The sequence below is a fragment of the Vanessa cardui genome, chromosome 19 (assembly GCF_905220365.1).
Source record: "Vanessa cardui chromosome 19, ilVanCard2.1, whole genome shotgun sequence".
Lineage (NCBI taxonomy): Eukaryota > Metazoa > Arthropoda > Insecta > Lepidoptera > Nymphalidae > Vanessa > Vanessa cardui.
In genome coordinates, this window is record NC_061141.1 from 10,726,869 (window position 1) to 10,751,786 (window position 24,918).

At 33.2% G+C, this 24,918-nt stretch overlaps 4 protein-coding genes across 6 annotated transcripts in view; 2 read left to right on the plus strand and 2 right to left on the minus strand.

The window, feature by feature from the left end:
- The window catches only part of LOC124537832 (E3 ubiquitin-protein ligase SH3RF1), a 38,361-nt gene extending 28,884 nt beyond the window's left edge, over positions 1-9,477 (minus strand). For both annotated transcript variants that reach the window (XM_047114758.1, XM_047114757.1), the window contains exons 1-2: positions 9,143-9,477; positions 6,219-6,344 (exon numbers count right to left, since the gene is read on the minus strand). In XM_047114758.1, coding sequence (XP_046970714.1) covers positions 6,219-6,332 — 114 coding nt within the window. In that variant the 5' untranslated portion in view covers positions 6,333-6,344; positions 9,143-9,477. The remainder of the gene's footprint in view (positions 1-6,218; positions 6,345-9,142) is intronic.
- An 812-nt stretch (positions 9,478-10,289) lies between these two features.
- On the plus strand, positions 10,290-17,908 carry LOC124537850. The gene is made up of 8 exons (XM_047114796.1): positions 10,290-10,570; positions 10,649-11,514; positions 11,957-12,091; positions 12,262-13,096; positions 14,227-14,371; positions 16,004-16,067; positions 16,550-16,611; positions 17,380-17,908. The coding sequence occupies exons 1-8, from the start codon at positions 10,332-10,334 to the stop codon at positions 17,500-17,502; spliced, it is 2,469 nt and encodes an 822-aa protein (XP_046970752.1). The 5' UTR covers positions 10,290-10,331; the 3' UTR covers positions 17,503-17,908.
- A 718-nt stretch (positions 17,909-18,626) lies between these two features.
- Positions 18,627-19,578, plus strand: LOC124537992 (UPF0587 protein CG4646). Its single transcript, XM_047114994.1, has 3 exons — positions 18,627-18,976; positions 19,069-19,188; positions 19,319-19,578. The coding sequence occupies exons 1-3, from the start codon at positions 18,727-18,729 to the stop codon at positions 19,432-19,434; spliced, it is 486 nt and encodes a 161-aa protein (XP_046970950.1). The 5' UTR covers positions 18,627-18,726; the 3' UTR covers positions 19,435-19,578.
- A 1,040-nt stretch (positions 19,579-20,618) lies between these two features.
- Positions 20,619-24,007, minus strand: LOC124537991 (adhesive plaque matrix protein-like). 2 transcript variants are annotated; one of them, XM_047114993.1, is made up of 2 exons: positions 23,904-24,007; positions 20,619-23,131 (listed from the first exon to the last, which is right to left on the minus strand). In XM_047114993.1, exons 1-2 carry the CDS (start codon positions 23,916-23,918, stop codon positions 20,885-20,887), a joined length of 2,262 nt encoding a protein of 753 aa, XP_046970949.1. In that variant the 5' UTR covers positions 23,919-24,007; the 3' UTR covers positions 20,619-20,884. The 2 variants fall into 2 exon arrangements, with proteins under 2 accessions (XP_046970949.1, XP_046970947.1); XM_047114991.1 differs by having other exon boundaries at positions 23,763-23,970.
- Positions 24,008-24,918: the final 911 nt, after the last annotated feature.

Consider the following 24,918-nt stretch of genomic DNA (forward strand, 5'->3'; position numbering starts at 1 on the left):
ACTTTTGGAACTGACCTCGTACACATTATTCACCTATTCCACGTATTGTACAAAACGCAAATGTAACCGCAGGACGAAGCTAATTTAAAAATAAATTAAAACGGCTATCTTGCCAGAACATAATAGATAAAAAAAACAATAATACGTTAAGCTTATTCACGGAATTTAAGGAAAGAGTGTATAAAAAAAATTGATTGCGGTAAACAACCTAATCGTAAAATCTATTAGCGACCGTCAACGTCAAGCGCGTTGATTTAACAATAATAATATCGAGTATTTAGATAACTCGAGACATCGAGATTTGATCGATTGCAATCTTTAAAAAAACATCAGACCTTAGTTATTTTAACAACAACAACAACAACAGCCTATAAATTTCCCACTGCTTAGTTTTTTTTTGTTTATTGGTGGAACACACATGTGACAGAATTTCTATGATATTAGACATATGCCGATTATCTCTCGAGCACTAGATGAATTATAACACAAATTAAGCACATGAATATTTAGTGGTGGCTGCCTGGGTTTGAACCCGCAATCATCGGGTAAGCTGCAAGCGTTCTAACCACTGGGCCATCTCGGCTCATATATACAGTTATTCCAACCAAACACAATACCAGCGAACATTTCAAAATGTGTTATTAACATGAAAACCTAAAACGGTTTCTTAGTCATTCATTAATCATTTAAAACAGTAAAGCCCTAAAACGTCACATACTGTACGAGTGGCTTTTGTAAATAATATAAATTTACTACACAACTCAGAGCAAACTAAAAACTAAATTACATTTAGGTACCTAAAGTAAAATTAATATTATTAAGTATGAAAAAAAACGTGTTATCTTTACGATATTCCTGACATAACGAAAAAAATACTTCTATATATACATAGATAACAAAATTAGAGTTTATCTTTGTAATATATGTTTGTATAGGCGGCGCATAAACTAAAATAACAGTTTTTATAATTTTTGTCCGTCCGTGGGTTCCGACTAATCTCTGGAACGGCTGGACCGATTTTGATGGGACTTTCACTATCTGATAGCTGATATAATAAGAAGTAACTGCTAACTGATATAATAAGAAGGCTATTTTTAACGGAAAATCCCTCGCGCATGTCACCACTGCACCGTCATTTTTCCAAAGTTGACTAATGAATACACATTAACAGCATAATAATCAGCAAATTGAACAATAACTTTTTTGTTAATTTCACATGAGCACGAAGTCACTGGCAGAGCTAGTCTTAAATGATTAGATCAGTATAACAAAACTCTTTAAAAAGCTGTATCCGGAATAAATATCGCTGATTTTATAAACAGAACCTATAGCTTTACAAAAATTATAAAACTTATTAATACACAAACATTTCATTCGATCCTTTTATAAAAAATTAACCCGTTTCGTTCCGTAGGATTTAAACTATTTCCATTACATACAATTTCATCAAAATCGATTCAGCGTTTCAAGCGTGAACCGTGTAACAGACACAGTTACTTTTGCATTTGTAATATTATTCTAGTGATGGTGTCATAATGTCTTGTGAAATATTTGTCAATATGCTTACCTAACTAAAATAACAAAAAATAAAAGGATAAAATTTGCGTAAACACCAACGAAATTTAAATACGTATTTCCTCTCTCGACCCGCTTTGGAACAAAAAGTAGCGACTACGAAAAGTCGATTGAGTGCAAAACGGATTACCTCTGGTAGAGTAATTAGTACGAAAGCTAATTTAACGCGAAAATCTGTTTGACAATAATTGCTAGCGTTTAATCCGATGAACGTTAGCGTGATATAAGTACGACACAACTTAGATGTAGCAACAGCAAAATCCGTGAATCCGAATTAAGTACGCTAACCCAAATTATCAATATTTATTTCTTATATGAATACTAGCTGTACCCGCGACCTTTTACGCGTTTGAATTTATCAAAAAAAAATAATATTGTAGCCTAAGCCACTCCTTATTATATCACTTATCTGCCAGTGAAGGGCCCATCAAAATCGGTCCAGCCGTTCAAGAGATTAGCCGGAACAGGCAACAAAACAAAAATTGTAAAAAAATACATTGCATACATACATACATTTGCATCGAGCAAAAAAGGGCTATTTTAATATTACAAACAAACACTCCAATTTTATTTTATGTATAGATGATCTTTACACAAATGTAATAAATAACTCGTAATATCATATGACCTAATTTATTCGTCAATTTGACACGTCGATTTAGATAAACTTGCTTTATCGGGTTGAACTGACGAGAATTTATAGCGACGAATAGCGTCGTATGGCGCGACAGGGTGCTATTTCTATTGGTTGTATATATAAATCGGCAGTAATGGGGTTTATTGAATTCGCCCATGCCACATCTAAGTTGTGTCATACTGTATATAAATCAGTAGAGTTATTCTGCAAGAACAAACTCGACACTCAGCGCAGAGTGCGATTGTGAAATGTCAGCTAGTGATACACGCGACATTGACTGTTATAATTATATCATTTAAAGGTTACACGCATCAAAATAGCGTATCGGTGTAAGTCAAGGTACCTACAAGGCACGGATATGCCATCTAAACACTCGTATCATTTCATAGTATATATAAATAAAAAATTCAACAAAAAGAAAAACCGACTTCAACCAAAACACTATTATAAAACAAATTAATATGCACTAAAAAGTAATATCAAATCAAATCAAAATAAACTTTATTCGAGTAGGCTTTTACAAGCACTTTTGAATCGTCATTTTATAATTAAGTGAAATAAAGTAATTTCGAATTCAATATATTTTTTAGAGTCCTCCTAAGTAAAATGAAATGAAAAATGTTAAGACTACTTAAATGTCGATTTACGATTTTATAACGTAGTTAAAGTTATTGTAAATTTATAAAATACATATTTCTTAAAGTATTCTCGTATTGTTTTTTGATAAATATACTGTACGGTTTTCTTGGCTGACACCGAATCCAAATACAGCAATAATCAAATTTGTGATTTTAATGCGATTTTATTTAATAGATAGAGTGATTCGAGAGTAAGGTTATTGTATATAATACATTTACAGAATTACACCCACGCGAAAAGCGTTGGTCGCTAATACTTAATAAAAATAATGCATGTTACATCAAAATTATTTCTTGTTATAGTTGATCAACTTGATGACAATGTTAAAACCATTCTGTCTGATCAAAACATGCAACACATTATTATCATCATTAAAATAACATAAATGTATTACATTAAAAGTAACTGAGATAGTTCCAACACTTGAAAAAAATTCAACTGTATTTAAACCCGCATTTATAGGCTGTTTTCGGCTCGTCGTTGTATTGAAAACACGGTTAGATAGCCTGCATGCGTGTGATGGAAATATACAACATATGTTCCACCATACCCGCATTAAACCCGCATGCAAACCGCTGGAAAATTCCAAACCTACTCAGAAGGGAGAGTTCCTAACCCAGCACCTGTACATCCTTTATAATTAAATATATCCATATATTATAATGGCTTTTGATTAACGTATTTGTTATCTCTTTATGATCAGGTATAGTCAGCCTCAAAATGGGAGTTTTATTCGAAATCAAATTAACCTATCGACATCATAGTAGTAAAAGTAACGGCCTGTAGATTTCCCACTGCTGGAATAAGGCCTCCTCTTCCATTAAGGAGAGGGTTTGAAACATATTCCACCACGCTGTTCCAATGCGGGTTGGCGAAATGCACATGTGGCAGAATTACAATGAAATTAGACACATGCATGTTTCCTTACGATGTTTACCATCACCGCCGAGCGCGAGATGAATTATAAAAACAAATTAAGCACATATATATAGAAGTGCTTGCCTGGGTTTGAACCCACAATCATCGGTTAAGATGCACGTGTTCTAACCACTGGGCCATCTCAGCTCTCGACAGCATAATCGCTCTCAATAAGAAAACATACTTATGTGCCTGACTGTACACGTACGAGACCATGAGTCAATCAAATGTGACTCAAAGCAAATACCGTTTATATTAGACGATGTAATAAACTAGTGTTTATTTACGATGCCGGAGGAAGGGGCTGTTAACTCAGGATGCCATTGTACAATCGTGAAAGAAAACACATTTGTTCGAAAACAATATAATTTATACGGATCTGTTTTGAAAACAAATTTAAGCTACAAGGCAGAATAAATGTCAGAAACAGTTGAGTAGAGAATAATGAAAGAAATAAGAAAATGACGGGCAAGAAAATTATAATAAGAGAATATACTTCATTGCATAGTATAAAACAAAGTCGCTTACCGCTGTTTGTCCCTATGTGTGTCCATATCTTTAAAATTACGCAACGGATTTTGATGCGGTTTTTTTAATAGACAGTGATTAGTGAGGAAGGTGTTTGTATATAATACGTAAACAATACAGTAAAGAAACAATATGTAGTATATTTAGTATCAGCATTGCACGTGTGCGAAGTCGGGGCGGGTCTCTAGTAAAATATATAAACTAGAGGATATCTCTTAATGAGAATATCAAATTTAAGGGTTACGTTTCACGACCTGCGTTATTTCTTGGACTATGTTATGACATTATTTATATTATAACAAAATTATACCCTATAAAGACCGAAGAATGAACCTATCATTACATTAGGCCAAATATGGAATAATTCAGCAGGATGGTCTCATAATTTTAAGCCTGGTGATCATTCAGAAGGGAAACTAACCAGCGCAGGACTTACACAAATGAGTACCCTAACTAAAGGCCCTAATAATCCTCCCACTCTCACAATCAACGGCTAAACCGACACGAATAAATAGTTTGGACGCAGGACTTACAGCCTAATTTACTTTGCGAGTCACGGGATTGAAAACAAGGGCAATTTTAATATTCCGTGCTACTACTGAAAATATCTCTACAGAACAACTCAGAACTTCGAAACCAATGGCGTTAAAAGCTTGCGACTTGACCGACACCGCACTCAATAACAGACAATAATATTATTATATAAAAAAAATGTGGTAGGGCTTTATGCCTTGGTGGTAGGGCTTTGTGCAAGCCCGTCTGGGTAGGTACCACCAACTCATCAGTTATTCTACCGCGAAATATCAGTACTCAGTATTGTTGTGTTCCGGTCTGAGTAAGCCAGTGTAACTACAGGCACAAAGGACATAACATCTTAGTTCCCAAGGTTGGTGGCACATTGACGATGTAAGAAATAGTCTATGGGTGATGGTGACCACTTACCATCAGGTGGCCTATGTGCTCTTCCGCCAACCTATACCATTAACAAAAAAGTAACACAAATTATATTGATCAATTAAAACGTCATACGTGTTATCAACAATATAGTACACGATTAACTAACATATATATAACACAATCTATTATATCGCATGTATGTTAATGATTACAATTTTTTCATCGTCTGTACCACCGGTAGCGATTGTTAATGTCTAATTTGAGAGGAGTGGAGAATTGTTTTAATATTCCGTAACAAGTCAACTATACTTCTACACGAGATTTCAAAAATGGAGCAACGTTCACAATTTTAAATCAATACCCTACTACTACCATACTATTATACATATACATGTAAAAAAGTTTATATTTGAAAATGAAATGTTTGCGGAAACGATAAGTTGCTACTAATGTAATCGAATGTGGAAAACTATTTCGTCGTGAAACAATATATATGTATAATGAATGTTTATTTAAAAAAAAAATACAATTATATTAAGAGTAACGATTCATATTAATTTATATTTATTTTATTACAGTTATTATCACCGACAATACATATATTATATTATAGACATATATACGTGAACTTGACTGTACGCAATATTTCCTAGCAACGGATATAGTCTATCCCAGTATCCCAGACTTCCTGCATGGAAACATATGTGAATAGATACGTAGGTAGTTTACTTTTAAGTACACTAGATCACATTACATAAGGTCACTAGGCTCTGTTACATGTAGATTGCTGTATACGAATAATTTACGAGAATAACGAGATGAATGAACGTGACCACGGCGAATCAGCTGATTGTAATAAAACATCACAATACAGATTACATCATAAGACAACCATTTTTTCAGTATATAAGTCATAAAAACATTAATTAGAGTAAAGTACCTATCATTTAGCCTAGAAAAATATAATGGTTTTTTCATAACACTTAAATGCTACATTTAATAATAATAATACTTGTTTAAATACCTTTAGACATTTTAAACAGAAGGTATGCTGACAGGGCAGAACTCGGGAGGACGTGTCAAGCCGCTCCAAGCACACCGAGCACTCCAGAAGATCATTTAGTAGACCCTCATCCATACCGTTCGGAAACTGAAATAAAGAAAATAAAAATCATAAAAATGGTTACAATTAGACATTTCTGTTTAAGAATTAACTTGAACTCTACTGGCCAGTCAAATTACCCATTAATTGAACTGGACAGAATGATTTTTTGGATTGGTGGGTTATTACATATACATTTTTGGTCAACTAAAAAACTATAGGAGCTGGTGTATCTACATAGAAAAGACATACCATAAAATACTTGATAATTAATTGAGAATTAAGGAAGGAATTGTTATTGGTCATAGGGCTGACATTTATCGCAAATGTTACTCCTATTAAATAAAATTGTAGTACTGTTATTACTATCCAATAAAAATAACTAATTATGAGACATCCTCCTCTCAGTGTAAAGAACAAAATATTTACAAACCTAACGAGACAGATCTAGTAAATTCCAAAACAAAAAGCATATTTATGTAAAACAATATAATAACAAACAAAACAAATACATCATAAACGCTTTTTACAATCATAATACATAAAAAAAAACTTGAAGAGATCTGCTCTTCAGAGTATTGTAAGCTAGATTTTGATTTGCATCATAGCAACTATTGTGTGGCCGTTGAGTTTTCATAACAATGCATTTGTTCCATGAAAAAATTCTTATATACTTTACATGGTCTACAGAGCTAAGGATTGTATGGTTGAGTTGTTATCAATGATAATTTTTATTGTACTAGTAGTTGCCTCTGGCTTTGCTCGCATTTTAGGGTGTTATTGTTGCAAAAAAGTTCTTGGATTTCGACACTAAATTTCATCAAATTTGGTTCATCGGTCTGATAGACAGAGAGATAGAGTTACTTTCATATTTATAATATTAAAATAGAGTTAATACAGAATCAAAAATGGTTTTGTAGTGTTAGTGTGTAACTACATTATAATTATCACTTTCAAACATTAATTAGGTTTTATATGACACTTGGTATAGGCAGGTGTGGGCATGAGCAGATCTGTCTGGCTAAATACCACCCACCCATCTCATTGAATGGTGAGCCAGTGTAACTACAGGCTCAAGTGAGATAAATTCTTACTTCTCAATGTTGGTGGTACATAAATTATATTAGAAATTATTAATATTCCTTACAGTAAAAAAGTCTGTGGTCAGTGGTGGAAACTTACTATCAGGTGGCCCATTTCATTTTACCAAGTCATATAAACATTAAAAAAATTATTTCTTTTATTTAAGACATTAATATGTACACCAAAAACAAAATCATTGTCAATGAAATGCAGACACATCGCAAGAAATTAACAAAAATACAAAATAATTATTAATAATAATAAGAATAGATAAGACTAGAAAACTAGCTATAAATAATATGACATATGAGAATATACCTATATAAATAGCATAATGAGTTTGTTTAGATTATTTTAGGTAGAGAATATTATTCTTATAACTGTATGTTGAATGATGAAACAAATAATATATGTATCTTAATACATTTATTATTTGTTTCATCATTAGTAAATATATTTATTACCAATTTAAGTTCAAACAAAATTTAATAACAATTAAGAACAACAGATGATATATAACAAACTAATGAAGTGTTTTTACTATTAAAATTTTTATTTTTGTTATATTATTAGATATGGTTTAATTGGAATTTCTATTCAACATTTTACATGGTAATTTCAAGATAATACTTAGTATAACCGATATTAAGTTAAATATAAATTAGTGATGAGTTAAATGCATATTAAATGAATTAAGATAAAATCAGACAAATAAATATTATTCATTTATTTGTTTGATAATATATTTTCTATAACTTTAACTATTTTTATGAGCTGAGATTATTATTCTTTTTACACATATTCCAAACCTAATCTTTATAATTTAATATGTTGAGGACTAAACATTATTTGTTTTTAATAATGTATTTATGTTTCATTCAAAGCTAACTTGTGTATGGCATAGTATCATGTCATATATTTCTAGAAAGGTAAAACCACAAGCTATTGGTAACATAACAGAACCTATGAGTAATAGTAATCTAGACTTGAAAAATACACTTTATACTTTTAAGCAAAGTAAGAAATTAGAGTTATGTTATTATTCACACCGAATAACTTTTGTTATATATAAAAGTATGTATGTATATTGAAAATGTCTAATGATTAGCAGTAAAAGTATATTTAGTAAAGGGCTATTTTATTGAGGCTTATGAAAACTACCTTATATTTAACTGAGGTTATTAATTATTTAAGGGAATTACCAATGTTATACTTTTACTTTCGATTTTATCACAAGAATAATATATTTAATAAATGTCTTTAAATTCATAAAGCAACAGCAATTATTCCAGTACAATTATTGCACAGTTAAGTCTTCACAGTGTAATTTTAAGTGTACTTGGAAATAGGCATGGTTCTGGTTTATGGTCGTAAAAATTACCCAAGATCTATGTTTATGTTACAAAATTCATCAGTTTTACAATTAAATCGGTACTTTCTACATATTGTATACATTCGTGATGAAATACAGCAACCTGTTACAACTTGAAACGACACAATCCAAATACGTTAAACCTTGGAAGGGTGCCAAAAATTTATTTTAAAAGAATAAAAGTCATGTGTTTGTGTCTAACGAAATGTGTAATTTAGGAAACGACGTTAAAAAAAACAATAAATTCGAAAATAGCGCCACAAAACTGTAACGCGAGATTAGTTATTTTTGACGAATTATTTATGATAATATTTGTCCGTTTTAAAATCTTGATATGTGCAACTGACTTTGGGTGAGAATTGATTGCATCTCGAAAACGTTGATGACTCACCAGATGTTTTAAATTCCAACGTTAGCGGGAAGCTCCATTATTGCACGGCACGAAACAAAACCAGGATACCACCCCGAACCAGTCACTTCATTTTTTAAGACAGTAACGCTTTATTTAAAACAACACATTATTATAGTAGCACTGTAAACTCAATTAAAATAAACAGGTACTTGAAGGGTTACCGGCTGAAATTTTTATTTTGAGAAAAATGCACTTGTTCACATAAAAACTAACACAATTTCACGCACAAATGCCATTCTCGCCGCTTGCTCGTTTTATTTCATTCGTTCGAACTTCGACCGATCACCGAACGGGCGAACGAGACGATTCGAGTACGACAGGTGAAGTGGGGGCGGGAGTAAGCAACTATCACATTATGTTGCCATATAGCGGCAATAAAAAATACTAAATTGAATATGGGCTACTAAGCTTTAATTATTTTTAACTGATAAACAACAAGAAACCATTCCAGTATCAATAACTTAAAAAAGATCTTTTACACATGTATATATTTTTTGACTTTCAGCCAACTGTTAACTAATATAAGCTGCACTAATATTCTTTCAATTCAATCTAGATTATCATCTCAGCCTAAAATTCATAAAACTAATATTTTATTTTTGTTACAAATATACTAATTTACGTTGTTACCAATTTACTGGTAAAATAAAAAAAATATTGAATATTTTAAATAACTATTTTTAATTAATTTGTGTGTATTTTTCCATGGTTTGGTATTATATATACCCATATATAATACCAAACCATGGAAAAATACACACAAATGGCGGACGAAACGGCGGATAAAAAGAATGAAAACAGTTGTTAAATCATAAATGTTAATATTATATTATTAAAGATTTTACAGCTCACTTACAGTTGAATAATTACTGGTAAAGAGTGTCTTCAAATTATACATATTTATATGAAGCTCTATATTGTTCAATTATTTATATAAAACAAAAAAGAAAAAAATACTTGTATTCTTGCCTTTTTATTAAATGACATAATTTCTTAGGGATATAAGATTTCTCAATTTTTTTTTTGTTAAAATATTTATTTATCATAATGTTCATAATATTTTTCATCCCTTGATAATTAGATATGTTGGCAGCAATTTACCTATGTCACATTGAGATACCTACCGACTCGGACAGTGAGAACTCGTGAGGGCAGCAGTCAATTTGACATGGACTTTGACGTATCCAAAAATTATCAACATTCATGCAGAGTGCACAAAATCGAAAATTCATACATATTTTCAATAAAAATGTCCAGAGATAAAAGTGTATGGTTTGCTGAAGAAATACTTTTAGATGCCAAACTTATTAATTTTCAACTAGAAACCGGTGAATGGGATGCGGTGGAAGAAATGCTGCGCGCAGAAGCGCAACTCTCCCGAGACGCAGAAACCGGAAGATTACGACCGTAAGCATGTTTTTAATTTTTATACTTAAAAATCATTGAATATATTCCTTGTCCTCATTCCTACTTTTCTTTTCATAGGAAAAAAGCTTCAGAATATACGCTGCGACTTATTGCAGAAGTTCTTCACATAATGCGACTAGATGTTGAACAAGCTTCGTATAATCGGAGTACTCTTGCTGTAGCCGAGCAATGTCTGCGTCTGGTGCGTTCTTGCGCAGCGGCCGGTACTAAAATGCAAACATACATTTCAAAAGAACTCTCCATTCTTGACTCCATGTTAATTCTTGCCACAGAGTATCAACATCCGAGCGTTGATTTCATAAATGAAGAGCTGCAGAAGAAATATGAGTCATGTATGACTGTCCTCATTCAAACATTAGGCAATCTCGTAGTGAACAATCCATTCAATCAAATAATAATCTGGACTAAATTTGATGCTATAATTCTCAATTGTTTGGTCGGACAAAATGAAAAAATTGCTTCAGCGGGAGCTATGATAGTTTACAATATATTACTGGGTCAACCAAATGTATTACCCGATGATATTGCACTTTTAAATTCACTGGGCTACATGTACATTAATGGTAATACAGAATACCCACATTTGATCATAGAATATCTGATTGGTGTTGAGAATAACTACATAGAGAAACTATATTCAAAATTAGATCCAGAGTGTCGAATGCTCGTTTTAAACTTGGCTTATAACATTTTAATGTCAACTGAATCACAAGATATAAATGTATCCGGGAACTTTGTTAAGTTTATGGCACATGAGTTTAAGAGCAAGTCCGATTGTATTTTGAAAACAGTGGACAAGTATGTTAATTCTATCGAGCCACAAGAGGTTGTCTTTTTGCTGGAGATTATAGCGACAGCTTCGAGTATGGACACTTACATGGATTGTTTGCAGAGTGATACTTCCTTATTTATAAACTGTGCCTGTGAGTATATATGTTTGTTGTATAAGTCTATCCAAATTCAAAAGTTTAGTGAAGTGTCCTCTCACGCAGTTATATAATACACTATCTTAAATTATAAAATAAAAGGAAGATGGAGTACTTGGAACATTATAGCATAAAACAATATAAGCAAATACAAATGGTGTGCGATAAAGTTTTATTAATATGAGTGTTGTCATTGTTTTTGTTCCTTTACTATAATCTAAAGCAAAATATGCTCCATCAACCATTGTTTCCTAGTCTGAGTACATAAATATACCTACATTGCAAAATAAGTTCCATCATTCTCTGCGAGAGTAGTGTACGTCTAACTTTACTTTTGTAACTGTTTTGTAACTCAAATTGCTGTAACAAAATTATTTAATATGAAATTTGTTTCTGTAGTTGTAATACTGTCAGTATATTTAAGAATTTTAATTTTTAGTCTTACTACGAGCTATACATAAACTGGGTAAGGAGAGTAATAATTTCTTCTCGTCCATTAATAAGCTGTACGCAGCCACCGGCAAGCAGCTAGTCAATGATGAGAACATGCCCGCTGTTAATGAGCCACATGAAAGTAAGGGTTTTATTTTTTATCTGTATTGTATTAATTTGAAATATTTATTTAACTCTTTCACTTTTTAAATATGTATATACAAAAAGTAGATTAAACAATGTACTAAATATGCATGTATATGGTGGTTCAAGTTTATTCATCAAAAAAAAAAAAATGTCTTATTATTTTAGATCCTCTGTGTAAAAATGACTCAGCCGATAACATGCTTTCCTGCAATGAAACGACATCCGAATGCACTGAATCGGAAAGTAGTGAACAATATTTCGAATGCAATGACAATCCACCGTTCATTGACAAATTCGACACCATAAACGCTTTAGAGAACTTACAGGCGATGAAATTCGACATAACCGATAAAAGCACAAGGAGCGGTTCTGAGGGAAGTTCGAATGTCAGAATCGACAATGACCTTACGAAAGTAGCGTTTAAGAGAAGCAGTTCAGTGCCAAAGACTGATGACCGTATTCAACTACCAATAAGAAGGATAAGCCTCGAACATAAAATTGACATTGGTGATGACAATGAACCACCACTAATTATAGACGCACAATCACCTACAGCTAGCATGAACACCATAGCTGAGGTCATCCCAGTAGGTCTGCAACCCAGACTAGACTTGCAGGAGTCCAGTCAGACGGAATCCCAGGACAGTTCGCCGAATGATCCGCCAACGGAGATACACATGCCCAAGTCAGATAGTAAAGAAATCAAAGCGTCACCGAGTGAAATATCGCCGCCGTTATCTGAGAATCAACTGGAGTCGGAGTCTCAGAAACAATCCCCGGACACACCCAAAGAGGTCAAGAAGAGTCAGAACTTGTCAACAGATTTCGATCTCAGCGAACAGCTGCAAAAGATTCTCGGGATATCTTCAGAAAAAACTCGCGTTGATAACAGCAACGCTGAGAAGAAAGCAGAGCTGACGAAAGAAGTTAAAATAGCTGACGATAGCGCACCCAAAATACCGTTTGTTAAAATTGATTCGCCTGAAGCCCAAAAGACAAGGTATGTCCAAAAACAATAACTGAATTTTCCTTTTTTATTCAGACACTAATAATTAATATAACAATATTACACAATGTTCAAGTTTTCAAGTAAATATTCAAGTTTTTATGAATATAAATATTAAAATTTTCTTGGTGATAGGGCTTTGTGCAAGCCCGTCTGGGTAGGTACCACCCACTCATCAGTTATTCTACCGCCAAATAACAGTACTCAGTATTGTTGTGTTCCGGTTTGAAGGGTGAGTGAGCCAGTGTTACTACAGGCACAAGGGACATAAAATCTTAGTTCCCAAGGTTGGTGGCACATTGACGATGTAAGGAATGGTTAATATATCTTACAGCGTCATTGTCTATGGCGATGGTGACCACTTACCATCAGGTGGCCCATATGCTCGTCCGCCAACCTATACCATAAAAAAAACTAACTATTAACATTAGCCATCGTAACTGATAGGCATTTACGTGCAGGTTTTCTTACGATGTCCTTCAGCAATAAACACGACGAATTCTACCAACAAACTCAGCGGTGCTTCTATTTAAATCCAATTTATTGATAATCAACATGTTGCATCATAGGCTTCTATAAATTATACAGGGTTATTGGTAACTCGACGTTTATCCGTTAAGAGGTGATAGGGGTGACTATTTGCAATAATTTTAACCCCCATATGCATAATCCAAAAGTCACCCATTTTTGAGTTATCACGTTTTTTAGCTTTTTTTCAAAATTTGTCAAAAATGCAACTTCAAAAATTTATTTAAAAAAAAGTAACAGTTAAAATCTATTTTTTTCTTTTGTTTTATAAAAACGATTAAACACTGGATAATTGTCAATATTTAAACAATAATTATCGATCCAAATTTAAAAATGCCAGACGGAAAATGAATTTTTTTCAACTCTTTTTAGATTTTTTTTCCTCTTACCTCTTTACGGATATACGTCGAGTTACCAATTACACTGTATATCGAATTAATATAACTGTCTTTAATATAAAACCTTTTTTTCTCTTTCTTACCTCTATGTTAAGGTTGTCTGGAAGAGATCCACTACCTTTAAGATACGTCATCTTACGTCATATTATGTCTAAGTTCGATGGTGTACTAAAAAGAGGTTTTATATATGTATAATAGATTGGGAGCAATCGACATGACTACTCCGAAGAAGTCAGTGACAATTGTAGAGACGGTTGAACATCACGTAGCGTTCGGGTTCAAGGCGTCCCTTGTGCGCACTCTCGCCAATCTGTGCTGGAAGAACCAGGAGAATAAACGACAGGTAAGAAGGGTGCAATATATGATAACGAGGTCTTGATAAATATCATTCGCAATAGGTTAATATATGAAATAATCAATATATATAAATATATATCTCTCTAAAATGTGTACTCTATCTCATAAATCCTTTATGTATCATAAAATAAACTATTCGCTGAGGTCAATGAACTCTTCCCCCATACTTAAAAAATCAATGGAATATAAAAAACAACAAGGATTATACGTAATATGAAACTGAAACCTTTTGGAATCGAGACATTCACGAATCGCTCTCACTGGTAGTGTCCGCAAAAACCAATTAAATAATTTAATTGGTTTTTAGTGATTACATTTTTACAACAACAGCCTGTAAATTTCCCACTGCTGGACTAAAGCTTCCTCTTCCTTGGAGGAGAAGGAGTTTTTTGGAACACATTCCAATGTTGGTTGGTGAAATACAAATGTGACCGAATTTCTATGAATTTGCACGCGCACGAGATTAATTATAAACACAAATTGAGTACATAAATATTCAGCGGTGCTTGCCTTTGAACCCGCAATCATCGGTTAAGATGCACGCGTTCTAACCACTTAATAAAGAAAAATTTTAACAAAAAGAAAAACCGACTTCAAACAAAACACTATTTTAAAACAATTAAATAAAAATAATTGCGTATTCAACATATTTTTTAGACTCCTCCTAAGTAAGATGAAATGAAAAATATTAGACTACTTAAAGACGATTTACGATTATATAACGTAGTTATAGTTATTGTTATATTTGGAGTCGTTAATTTGTATAATCGTATGAATCGTACGATTTGTATAAAGTTCAAATCGGTTCACCCAGTGAAAATTTATGAGGTAACAAACATAAAAAAAAATACAGACGAATTGATAACCTCCTTTTTGAAGTCGGTTGAAAAGATGTAAAGTCAATCATAGTAATTAATCCGAGCGATCTAACACACAAACAATTTACGAACACTCTTACTCATGTAGTCCATAATCTGCTATAATGTCAAGCCAAATCGGATTATCGTTCAGTACTTTACTACTAATGCAACTTAACACAGAGCTGAGATGGCCCAGTGGTTAGAACGCCTGCATTTTATATAATACTCTTTATTGCACTGAGAAATTTTACATAGTAATTTTACACATTAAATTATTTTTCACAATGGCGGTCTTATTTCTAAAAGAAATTTCTTCCAGCCAACCCACAGCTGTAAGAGATAGTGTTATATAGCAGGTATAAACAGTGCAACTGATGATTTCGGGTTCAAACCCAAACAAGTACCACTATATATATGTGCTTAATTTGTGTGTATAATTCAATTGCTCGGCGATGAAGGAAAACATCGTGAGGAAACCTTCATGTGTTTAATTTCATAGAATTTATGCCACATGTGGATTCCACCAACCCGCATTGGAACAGCGTGGTGGAATATGTTCCAAACCGTCTCCTTAATAGGAGAGGAGGTCTTAGCCCAGTTGTGGGAAGTTTACAGGCTGTTACTTTTACGTAACACAATAATTGTCTATATAATATTTAATTTCCTTTTACAAGGTTCCATTCCAGTATGAATTATTTTACGCATTGTGATCATATATTAAATTAATATTAATGTAATACTTTATTTATTATTCACAGATGAGGGAATTAGAAGTGATCCCTGTATTACTCGACTGCTGCAATATTGATGCTCGCAATCCTTGTATCCTTTTTAATAATCAATTTATATTAAACCTAATGGTATGGAAAATAATAAAAATGATAGTTTTTAATAAAAAAACAATTATTAATATATTTGTGGTAGGGCTTTGTGTGAGTCGGTCTGGTAAGGTATCACTCACTAATCAGATTTACCAACAAAGAGCAATATTTGGTATTTGTGTGTTCCGGTTTAAAGGGTGAGTAAGCCATTGTAATAACAGGCACAAGGGACATAACATCTAAGCTATCAATGTTGGTGGACCATTATTGGTTATTATTCCTACGACGCCTATATCATTTCCATATTAAATAAATACATATGTACGTTTATAATATAAAAAATTAATGCGACGGAAGTCACATGAGCCAATTGAACAAAGCAGAAATGTACAGAAGTAAAAGGTAGTAAGCGATTGTAGAAAAAATCATTTTTTTTTTCTTCATTTAAAAAGTATTGTCAGTTAATTCCTTATAAGGTAACAGTAATAATGCAGTGGGTTATATTTGCCGTCCGTTGCCTTTGCGAGAATTGTCCGGAAAATCAGGTACGAAAATAAATCTATGTAGCTTAAAACATTATGTAACATAGCTATTGTCAGTAATGCTTTGGCCTTTTAGCTTCAGAGCTTGGAACCTTAAGCCATAAGCTCGTTGATTATTTATCTAGTTTATAAAGCTCTTGATGAGGATTTGTGCTCAAATTCTTGGTTAGAACAGTAATAATTCAAGTTTCTGTCTAGAAATTGAAATAACTATATAACATTACGCATTAGCGCAACGTAGCAGGAGAAAAAGTATTAGTATGAGATATCTTAAAGAGATGACAACAGTTAAAATCTGTTATGGATAAGTTGGGATGAGGATCTCCAAGCTTAAAATTAATATAAATTTGATACCTAAGTGTAATTATTCAATAAGCTTTTGATGCAAGTAACCAAAAGCTTATTGAATAATTGTTGTTATTGATTAATCGTTTTTATGTTTGATATACGTACTAAGACTACTAAGTTGACTAATCTCTGGAACAGCTGGACCGATTTTAAGGGACTTCCACTGGCAGATAACTGATATATTAGGGTACTCCCTCCCAACTCCTAAATTACTACTTAGGCCAGAATAATATATTTTTTTTTGTTATATTCAAAGGCGTACAAGGTCGCGGGCACAGCTAGTATGCAATAAGCTTACTCTGTGCTTGTCCGACAAGTTACAATAGCCAACAAATGCTTGTTAGACAAATGACTTTTAAGTCTAAATCTTGAACTGCGCAAATTGTAATAAATATATCATTTATGTTATTATTCTAATTACAGGAAGTTATATCGAAGCTGACTCTCCAAGGTCCCGTCGATAATGAAGTCTTGCAAGAAATGGGTCTCACTCTGCATACAGATCCACAAGGAAACGCAATTAGGGTAGTTCCCCTACGAAGCTAAACCCAAAGCCGTGTCCGTAAAGCCGGCGCCTACACGTCGTGAACATTTGTGCAAATGTTTCGTTGCAGCTGTCATGGGAATGAAGGAACTATTAAATAGTGCGAGATCGGAAACATACTGGGATATTTTTCCATTAATGAGCCTTCTATGAGCTTGGTTAAAACATCGAACGTATGACGTCGATGTTTTATTACGTAAACAGCTCGCAAGTAGTGCAAATAATTAATTAGATTTTTATAAAATTGATTATAAGTAAACACCGCCAAATTATCTTACTTCAATAAAAATTTGTCGGATGCAAATCAAAAAAATCATAACTTATCAAGTGATAATTGCTATAAATTGATAATATTTATTCAACAATAATAATACATGCGTACTCAAAAAATAATAAACAATAAAAGTATTTCAAAATTAACATATATGGTTTTTTTTAAATTAAATATATATGTATACCAAGATCCCTCCTTAAAGCAATTTATTTTAAATCATAAAAATATAACCGATTTCTTTGTCTGCACTTTTAGCTATAATCTATAGATAACTTATTCACATCACTCTGACTGATCTTCTCTGAAGACGTAGATCTATTGAGATGCCAACAGTAAAATGTCATATAATACAATAATTATTCAAAATAATGATTTTGTTTAATGACAATCTTCTTCTCTGCAGTCCGACATAAATAAAATTTTATTGAGCAGTTAATCGATTACGACTTTCGGTCAAGATAGGTCCGGCTCGGAAAAAAAGGCCGATCTTATAGATCGGGTTTGATTTGTGTGCAATGGGATATATATGTTGACTGCAGAAATCAGTGCTCACACTGCTCAGTCAGTTTCAAGGTTTCGAGCAGTTCGTTGACGGACACGGACGCATTGACTGCGTTCGCCGTTCACTGTTCACTGTTTTTCTGGTGAATGAAATCTCACGAGCTTAGGCAATATTTTTATAAGTAATTTTAATCGAAACAAAGGTAATGGTATCTCAGGGTTTACTAATATACAGTAGTTTAAGTACGAAACGAAATATGATTGTAATTTTTAGTGATAAGTTATAATTTGAGATTTACTGTTTTCACGATGGTCACACTTTGCGTTTGTTCAACGTTGTGGTTTGTCACTGTCATTGTCACATTTTCTAACTAGATTGTAGAATTTACTAGAGACGGAAGGTGATCAAAATAAATATTTTCGTTGATATCAAGACAGAATTAAATACAATATGGTGAAAATATCGCTTCAAATAAGAGCGACCTTAGAATGTATAGAAAAAGTGTATACAAACCATCCGCACTATCAGTGGTTTCTAAAGTTGAAGTGCGGCAACTGCGGTGAAGTGTCCGACAAGTTCCACGATCTTACCGAAGCCGATAAAGTTCCCCAGAAACACAACAGATCAGAAACAAACTTGCTTATAAAATGTAAATTGTGCTCGAGGGAAAACAGTATTGATGTCATTGAAGGAAGTAATGGTACTCAAAAAAGAACAGTTTAATATTGTTATTAACACCTTCGTCTATCGTAACTTTTTTTTTGAGCCATAATGCGTTTATTCTTTTTCTAGGAGTGTTCACAAGTAATGATGTAGGTAAATTCAAGTCCATTGTAACATTTGACTGCAGAGGAGTGGAGCCTGTGGATTTTGAACCTAAGTCGGGCTGGCTTGCAGAGGCTGAAAATGATGGTACATAAGGCATAATAATAAATCTTATTTACATTACAATAGAGATGCCTTAATCAAAATATATAGTACCTATAAATTAAATATATATTATTGAAAAGAAGTTTAAATATCAATATGCTTATGATTTCAGGTAAAAAATTTGATGATGTTGATTTAACAGAAAAAGAATGGGTTGATTATGATGAAAAAAATCAAACATCTGTTGGCATTTATGAGTTGGAGTGGCAGTTTGTGAAAGTGAAATAATCTAAATGTTTTTAAGTTGTCATACTCTTTATAGATATATATTGAGTCACTTTTGTTTGTCTATACTTATGTAAAGATATTAAAAAAATATTTATGCTATTACAAATAATATAGTTATAATTTTTAAAATGATTTGTTATAATTTTACCGTTTACAAGCCTGTCCAGGTAGGTATCATCTACTTATAAATTCTACCACTAATGAGGTTTTGGTTTAAAAGTTGCCAATTTAAATACAGGAACAGGTGACATAATGAAAGAAGAAAAAGAACTACCATGCCAATATATTTGGACAGTGGTAACCCATTTATATGCCTACAAATCAATTCCATTTATAAAAAAAATAAATAATCCACAACTAGGCTAAACAATATTAATTATTAGATATATATGTATAGTAATCAATTTGTAAATATATAATGTAAATATTTAACATATAATGTTAATGTTATAATAATTAGAAAATGTAGTAGTAGTAATAAAAGTAAAGTTGATTCATTTTATTGAAACATATTATAAAACTGTTTTTTTTTTTATATATATAATAGGTTCAAAATAATTTTAGTGACAATAGTTCCTAAGCTGTAAAATATTTTAAATAATATAAGAATGATTAAAAAAAAAAGTTTTAACAGGTGGAAAAAGGATTGGTAAATTCTGGAAAGTGTTGTAATTATTTTTTTCCACCGAAGGTTCTATGGCACAAGCCTTCAATTTCCATCAGATGAAAGTCGCGCGATCGCATTCAATTCAAACAAAAGCGGGTTAGAAAAATGTTTGGACGCGTAACTTACTCTACATAATTTAGACTCGTAAGTAGTTCTAATCATATCCCAATTTATGATCTCACATTGATTAAATACAAACTGCGGAAAAGGAAATACAGACATTCATCGAAAGTAAATGTCACAGTTGAGTTAGCGCGCGAAATCACGAGTGTTCATACGGTTCGTTTGCAATCAAAACGTTGCTTTGCGTTTTTTAAGCTTCCTTGTTATAAACAAACATTACGATTGCTACAAAATCCATATTTTTTGTAGTCATACTGTACATTTAACATTTCCGACAGATGTAAAAAATAAATGTTAAACTTGTCAGTTAATACAAACTTGACTATTTATAAGTTAAATGAATAATAAATTATTTATTAGTTAACATTACATTAGAATTAATTAAAACCTTCGATGATATCGTATAGCTTTAATAACTAAAAAATTTCGTGACAAATAATTTATTAAAATCTTGTATTTTTTCAATGAGGTACAATCAAGGATTTTGTAAGTCTATACTAAAATAATTGAATTTATAATAACTTATCTGGTGGGTTCCTTAAAACTGAAAACTGGAAAGTATGCCAAGGATTCCTCAAATATATCACAGCATCACACGGTTTCTTTTCATCTGTCCATAACACGCACTGTTTGATTTAAATCAACGGCTCAATTATACAATCACTTCGTCGGCGTTGTTTTTGCAGTCGTGGATTCACTATCAGACCGCGATACGAAGCCGGTGAAACCAGTTTTCCCGTGAACAGTTACAGTATGCTCCGGGCTATTCGTGACGTTTTCTGTCTCCGAACGGCTGACATACTCGTTTTCTTCACCGTCTGCGTAATAATTGCTCTCAGAGGCGGGGTAATAGTTGTTGCCGCCAACTCCGACTCCCATCGCGTCGTCATTTATGATCTGAAAAGGATGGTGGATATACACAGGCACTTCTACAGGCACTCGGACTGGTACTTTAACAGGCACTTTCACTGGATACGGAACTTTTACAGGATAGGGAACTCTCTTTTCTACCGGATAAGGTCGTGGGACGTAGACCGGAACCCTTTTCTCAACTTCTACTTTATGAGGAACAAGTACTTCGACAGGATATGGGACTTTTTTCTCAACTTTAACAGGGTATGGGACTCGCTTTTCAACAGTGTAAGGTATCGGATGCGGTATTTTTACTGGGTACGGTTGTGGATATGGTACCTTAACGTGCACGTGTTTAATAACTTCAACGGGTTCTCTAACTTTAACTTCTACAGGATAGGGCACTTTCTTTTCAACAGGATAAGGTTGAGGTACGAAAACTTTAACTGGTACCGGATAAGGAACTTTAGTCTCGACTTGCACTGGTACGGGAACTCGTTTCTCCACAGCGTATGGGACTTTGACGGGAACGGGCACTCGTTTTTCAACTGGAACAGCGACTGGTTGTGGTACTTTAACTTCAACCTGTTTGAAAATCGGGACATGATGTACAATTGGGTAGGGTTTGGGTACATATTCCTTCTCGACAACTTTCACAGGGACCGGATGTGGAACTTTGACAGTGACAGGATATGGAACTTTTTTTTCTACTTGCACTGGATATGGTCTATCCACAACTTTTATCTTTTCCACAGGCACTGGCACTGGCACCTTCTTTTCTACTGGATATGGTTTTGGTACTTCAACTTCTACTTTATACGGTACCTTGACTGGCTTCTCCACTGTTTTGATATATCGATGGTGATGATGATGGTGGTGATGTTTAATCTTCGTTACAACGTTTTGTTGGTTCTGACTTCCTTCGGCTCGTTGGTCATCATAAGCAAATTGTTGTTGCGGATATATTAGTTTCGGATTATACTCCTGTGTGAATAAGTAAGGATTTATCTGCCGTTTTCTTTTACGAAAAAAAACCATCTTCTTTCTAGCCAGAGCATTCGCATTCTGTATTGATTGACCTACAGGAAGTAACCCATAAGATTGTAAAAATACATCCGACCTTTTACTAATAGGTGTTTGAGAATTTGTTTTCATTTTAGTATAGTGAGATGGTACGATCGGAACCCAATCATTGGGTTTTATTGGATCAAACTTCGGAGCTTTAGATGGTTTTATTCTTGAAGTTCTGGTCACTCTACGGTAACCTCGTGTCGTAGGTTGGTAAGATGTTGATGAAATCGGAGTTTCTGTTGCAGCATATCTTGTGCGCACTCGGCTACCCGATGTAGCCAAATCAGTGCTATTAGTTGTGTCATTCCTTAATAACTTTTCGGATGTAAAGGAAATATTTTGAGAAGATGTCGAATTCATTTTCTCTGTAATCCTTTTTGGCCATATTCGCCTTGTTCGTAATATTCTTTGAGTCGTAGGGGCGATTGTTGTCGACGTCGATGTAGACAAATTAGCAATTTTTGGAGGTCTAACGAAATCTGTCCGTATTCCGTTAATAGTTTGAACTGGTAGACTGAACTTTGGACTTTTTGATACTAATGGGTTGCTGGTAGATGCAGCGAAGACGAGCGGCTGTCGTGTGGGCTTTTGGTAGAATAAATTCCCCCGTTGTATTGGAATTACATTAGGGAACTTATAAACAGAATTAGAAAGCTTCAACGGTTCTTTAGTGTATAAATGTAGAGGAGGGGCATGTAACTTTGGCATTGAATTATAAAAATGTTGGTGCATATCAAAGAAGAATTTTTTGTCTGGAGTGAGATGTATAGGCGGTTTACTCGACGGTCTCAACTCCGGACTGTTAGTCTGATTTGATTTCGCTAATTGGGTAGGTTGTATTGGTTTGTTGAGTTTTGGCCCTTCTACAATTGTCATAGCTTTGTTCTTCGTTTCCATAGCCATTTGATCCGCGCTATTAACATTTTGTGCGTTCACGACACGTTCATTGACGACGATCGCTAACGCTGTGATCAGGAATGCCGTCTGAAATAAAAATAATATTAAAGTTGAGAAAAAATGACAAATTGTGTAATACAATTGTATTGAAATTAAATGCTTACAAGGATAGATAAATGGACTATATATATCAAAAATATTTATGTACATGAGTCAATTACCAATTTAAATTATTAATTACTTTTACTTCATAAATTGTTATCAGCGCGTGAAAATCTTGCTCACGCGAACCTCTTTTTTTCTTTTGCATTGTTTCATAGAATATTGTCAATTAAGTATTTATTGCAACGGTCATTCATCATTTTATTGTTTTTATCCCTTTTGTGTGTATGCCTGGTACCAAGCATTTATGAAAATGATTTATCTAATTGGTACTTCACCTCAAGCACGAAAATTTCTCTTTTATATTTCGATACCAAGGATTGAATTAGCGTGATTATATCCTACATGTCGTCTTTGTATACGAACGAAAAATTTTATACCAGTATAAATAAATAAACTTTTAAAACGTAACTTTATGTAGTTAACTTATATGAAAATTAGTAATAAATAGTTAATTTAATGTAAGAGACAGATTAAGACTACATTAGATTATTTATATTATTTTATAGTAAAGCAAATATTTACTATAACTCGATGCTATTCGTTATTACTTTACCTGAATTGAGAGCATCATCGCAATTTATCACCAGTTTTTATCACTGATATCACAATCACATCAACGTCCATTTCACTTTAGCACAATTTTCAAATTTTAAGCTATCCCGCGTTTTATATTTTAACGAAGTGTTGTACCTACCGATAAGTGTTGCATAGTGTGTAGCGCTGTCGATAGCAGACTTGTAAGTGTACGTAATGATGTGAGCTAGGAAGCGCTACACTCTTTTATAGCATTCATGAAACTTTCTCTGACAATGCCAATATCAACTGCTACATTATATACTTAAGATCTAGTAAAAATAGGTCAGGATCATGATATTATTGTAATAAAAATAGTTAATACTTTTTATTTATTTTTGTAATTTCCATTTGATATTGACCAGAAGCTACAAAAAATACAATATTAATACTACGTAGGGATCTTCTTTATATTTAACATTTAGTATATTTTCATTTTTAACGTGGTGATTTGGACGAGTGCGTCCATTTTTTTAGAGCATCGTCCATTTTATATAATATCCATTTTAAATAAATAACTTTAGACGATAGATGTTTAGATTTACTGAAAGCTGTAATCGTCGACTACGTTTATATATAATAAATTGGAGTTTTCAAAGCGATAGTACCTACCTTTTTATCATTTTGCTAGACGTTTTAAAAGAATTGCACATGATTTATCTTAAGTTAAACGTATGGCTCCCGTGAAAACCTGAGTATATTACACGATCGAAATTGTTAATTGAAGTCAAAACCTTATAACATTTACTTGTGTGCCAATAATGCAGTCAAAGTCAAAAATATTTATTAATATTCAAAATAAAAGTGTATAACTTGCTCATTGATGGTCAAAAATCTGCCACTGGTTCGGAATTTAACACCTGGGAACTGAGAAGAACCGCCGAAAGAAACTCAGCGGGATCTACCTATATACATATACATTTTAGGCAAAATATAATCAGAGTCGGATTTAAAGGGCTGGAGGCCCCCGGGCCACAAAGCAGTGGGGGCCCTAGACAAACAGAAGCGTGAAAAACCTAAAAACTGTGGCCCCCACTAACGTGGCCCCAAAGTGGCAAAAGCAAAAGTGGCAAAGGCCCCAGGGCAATTGCCCCGGTTGCCCTCCCCTAAATGCGGCCCTGTATATAATAACAAAC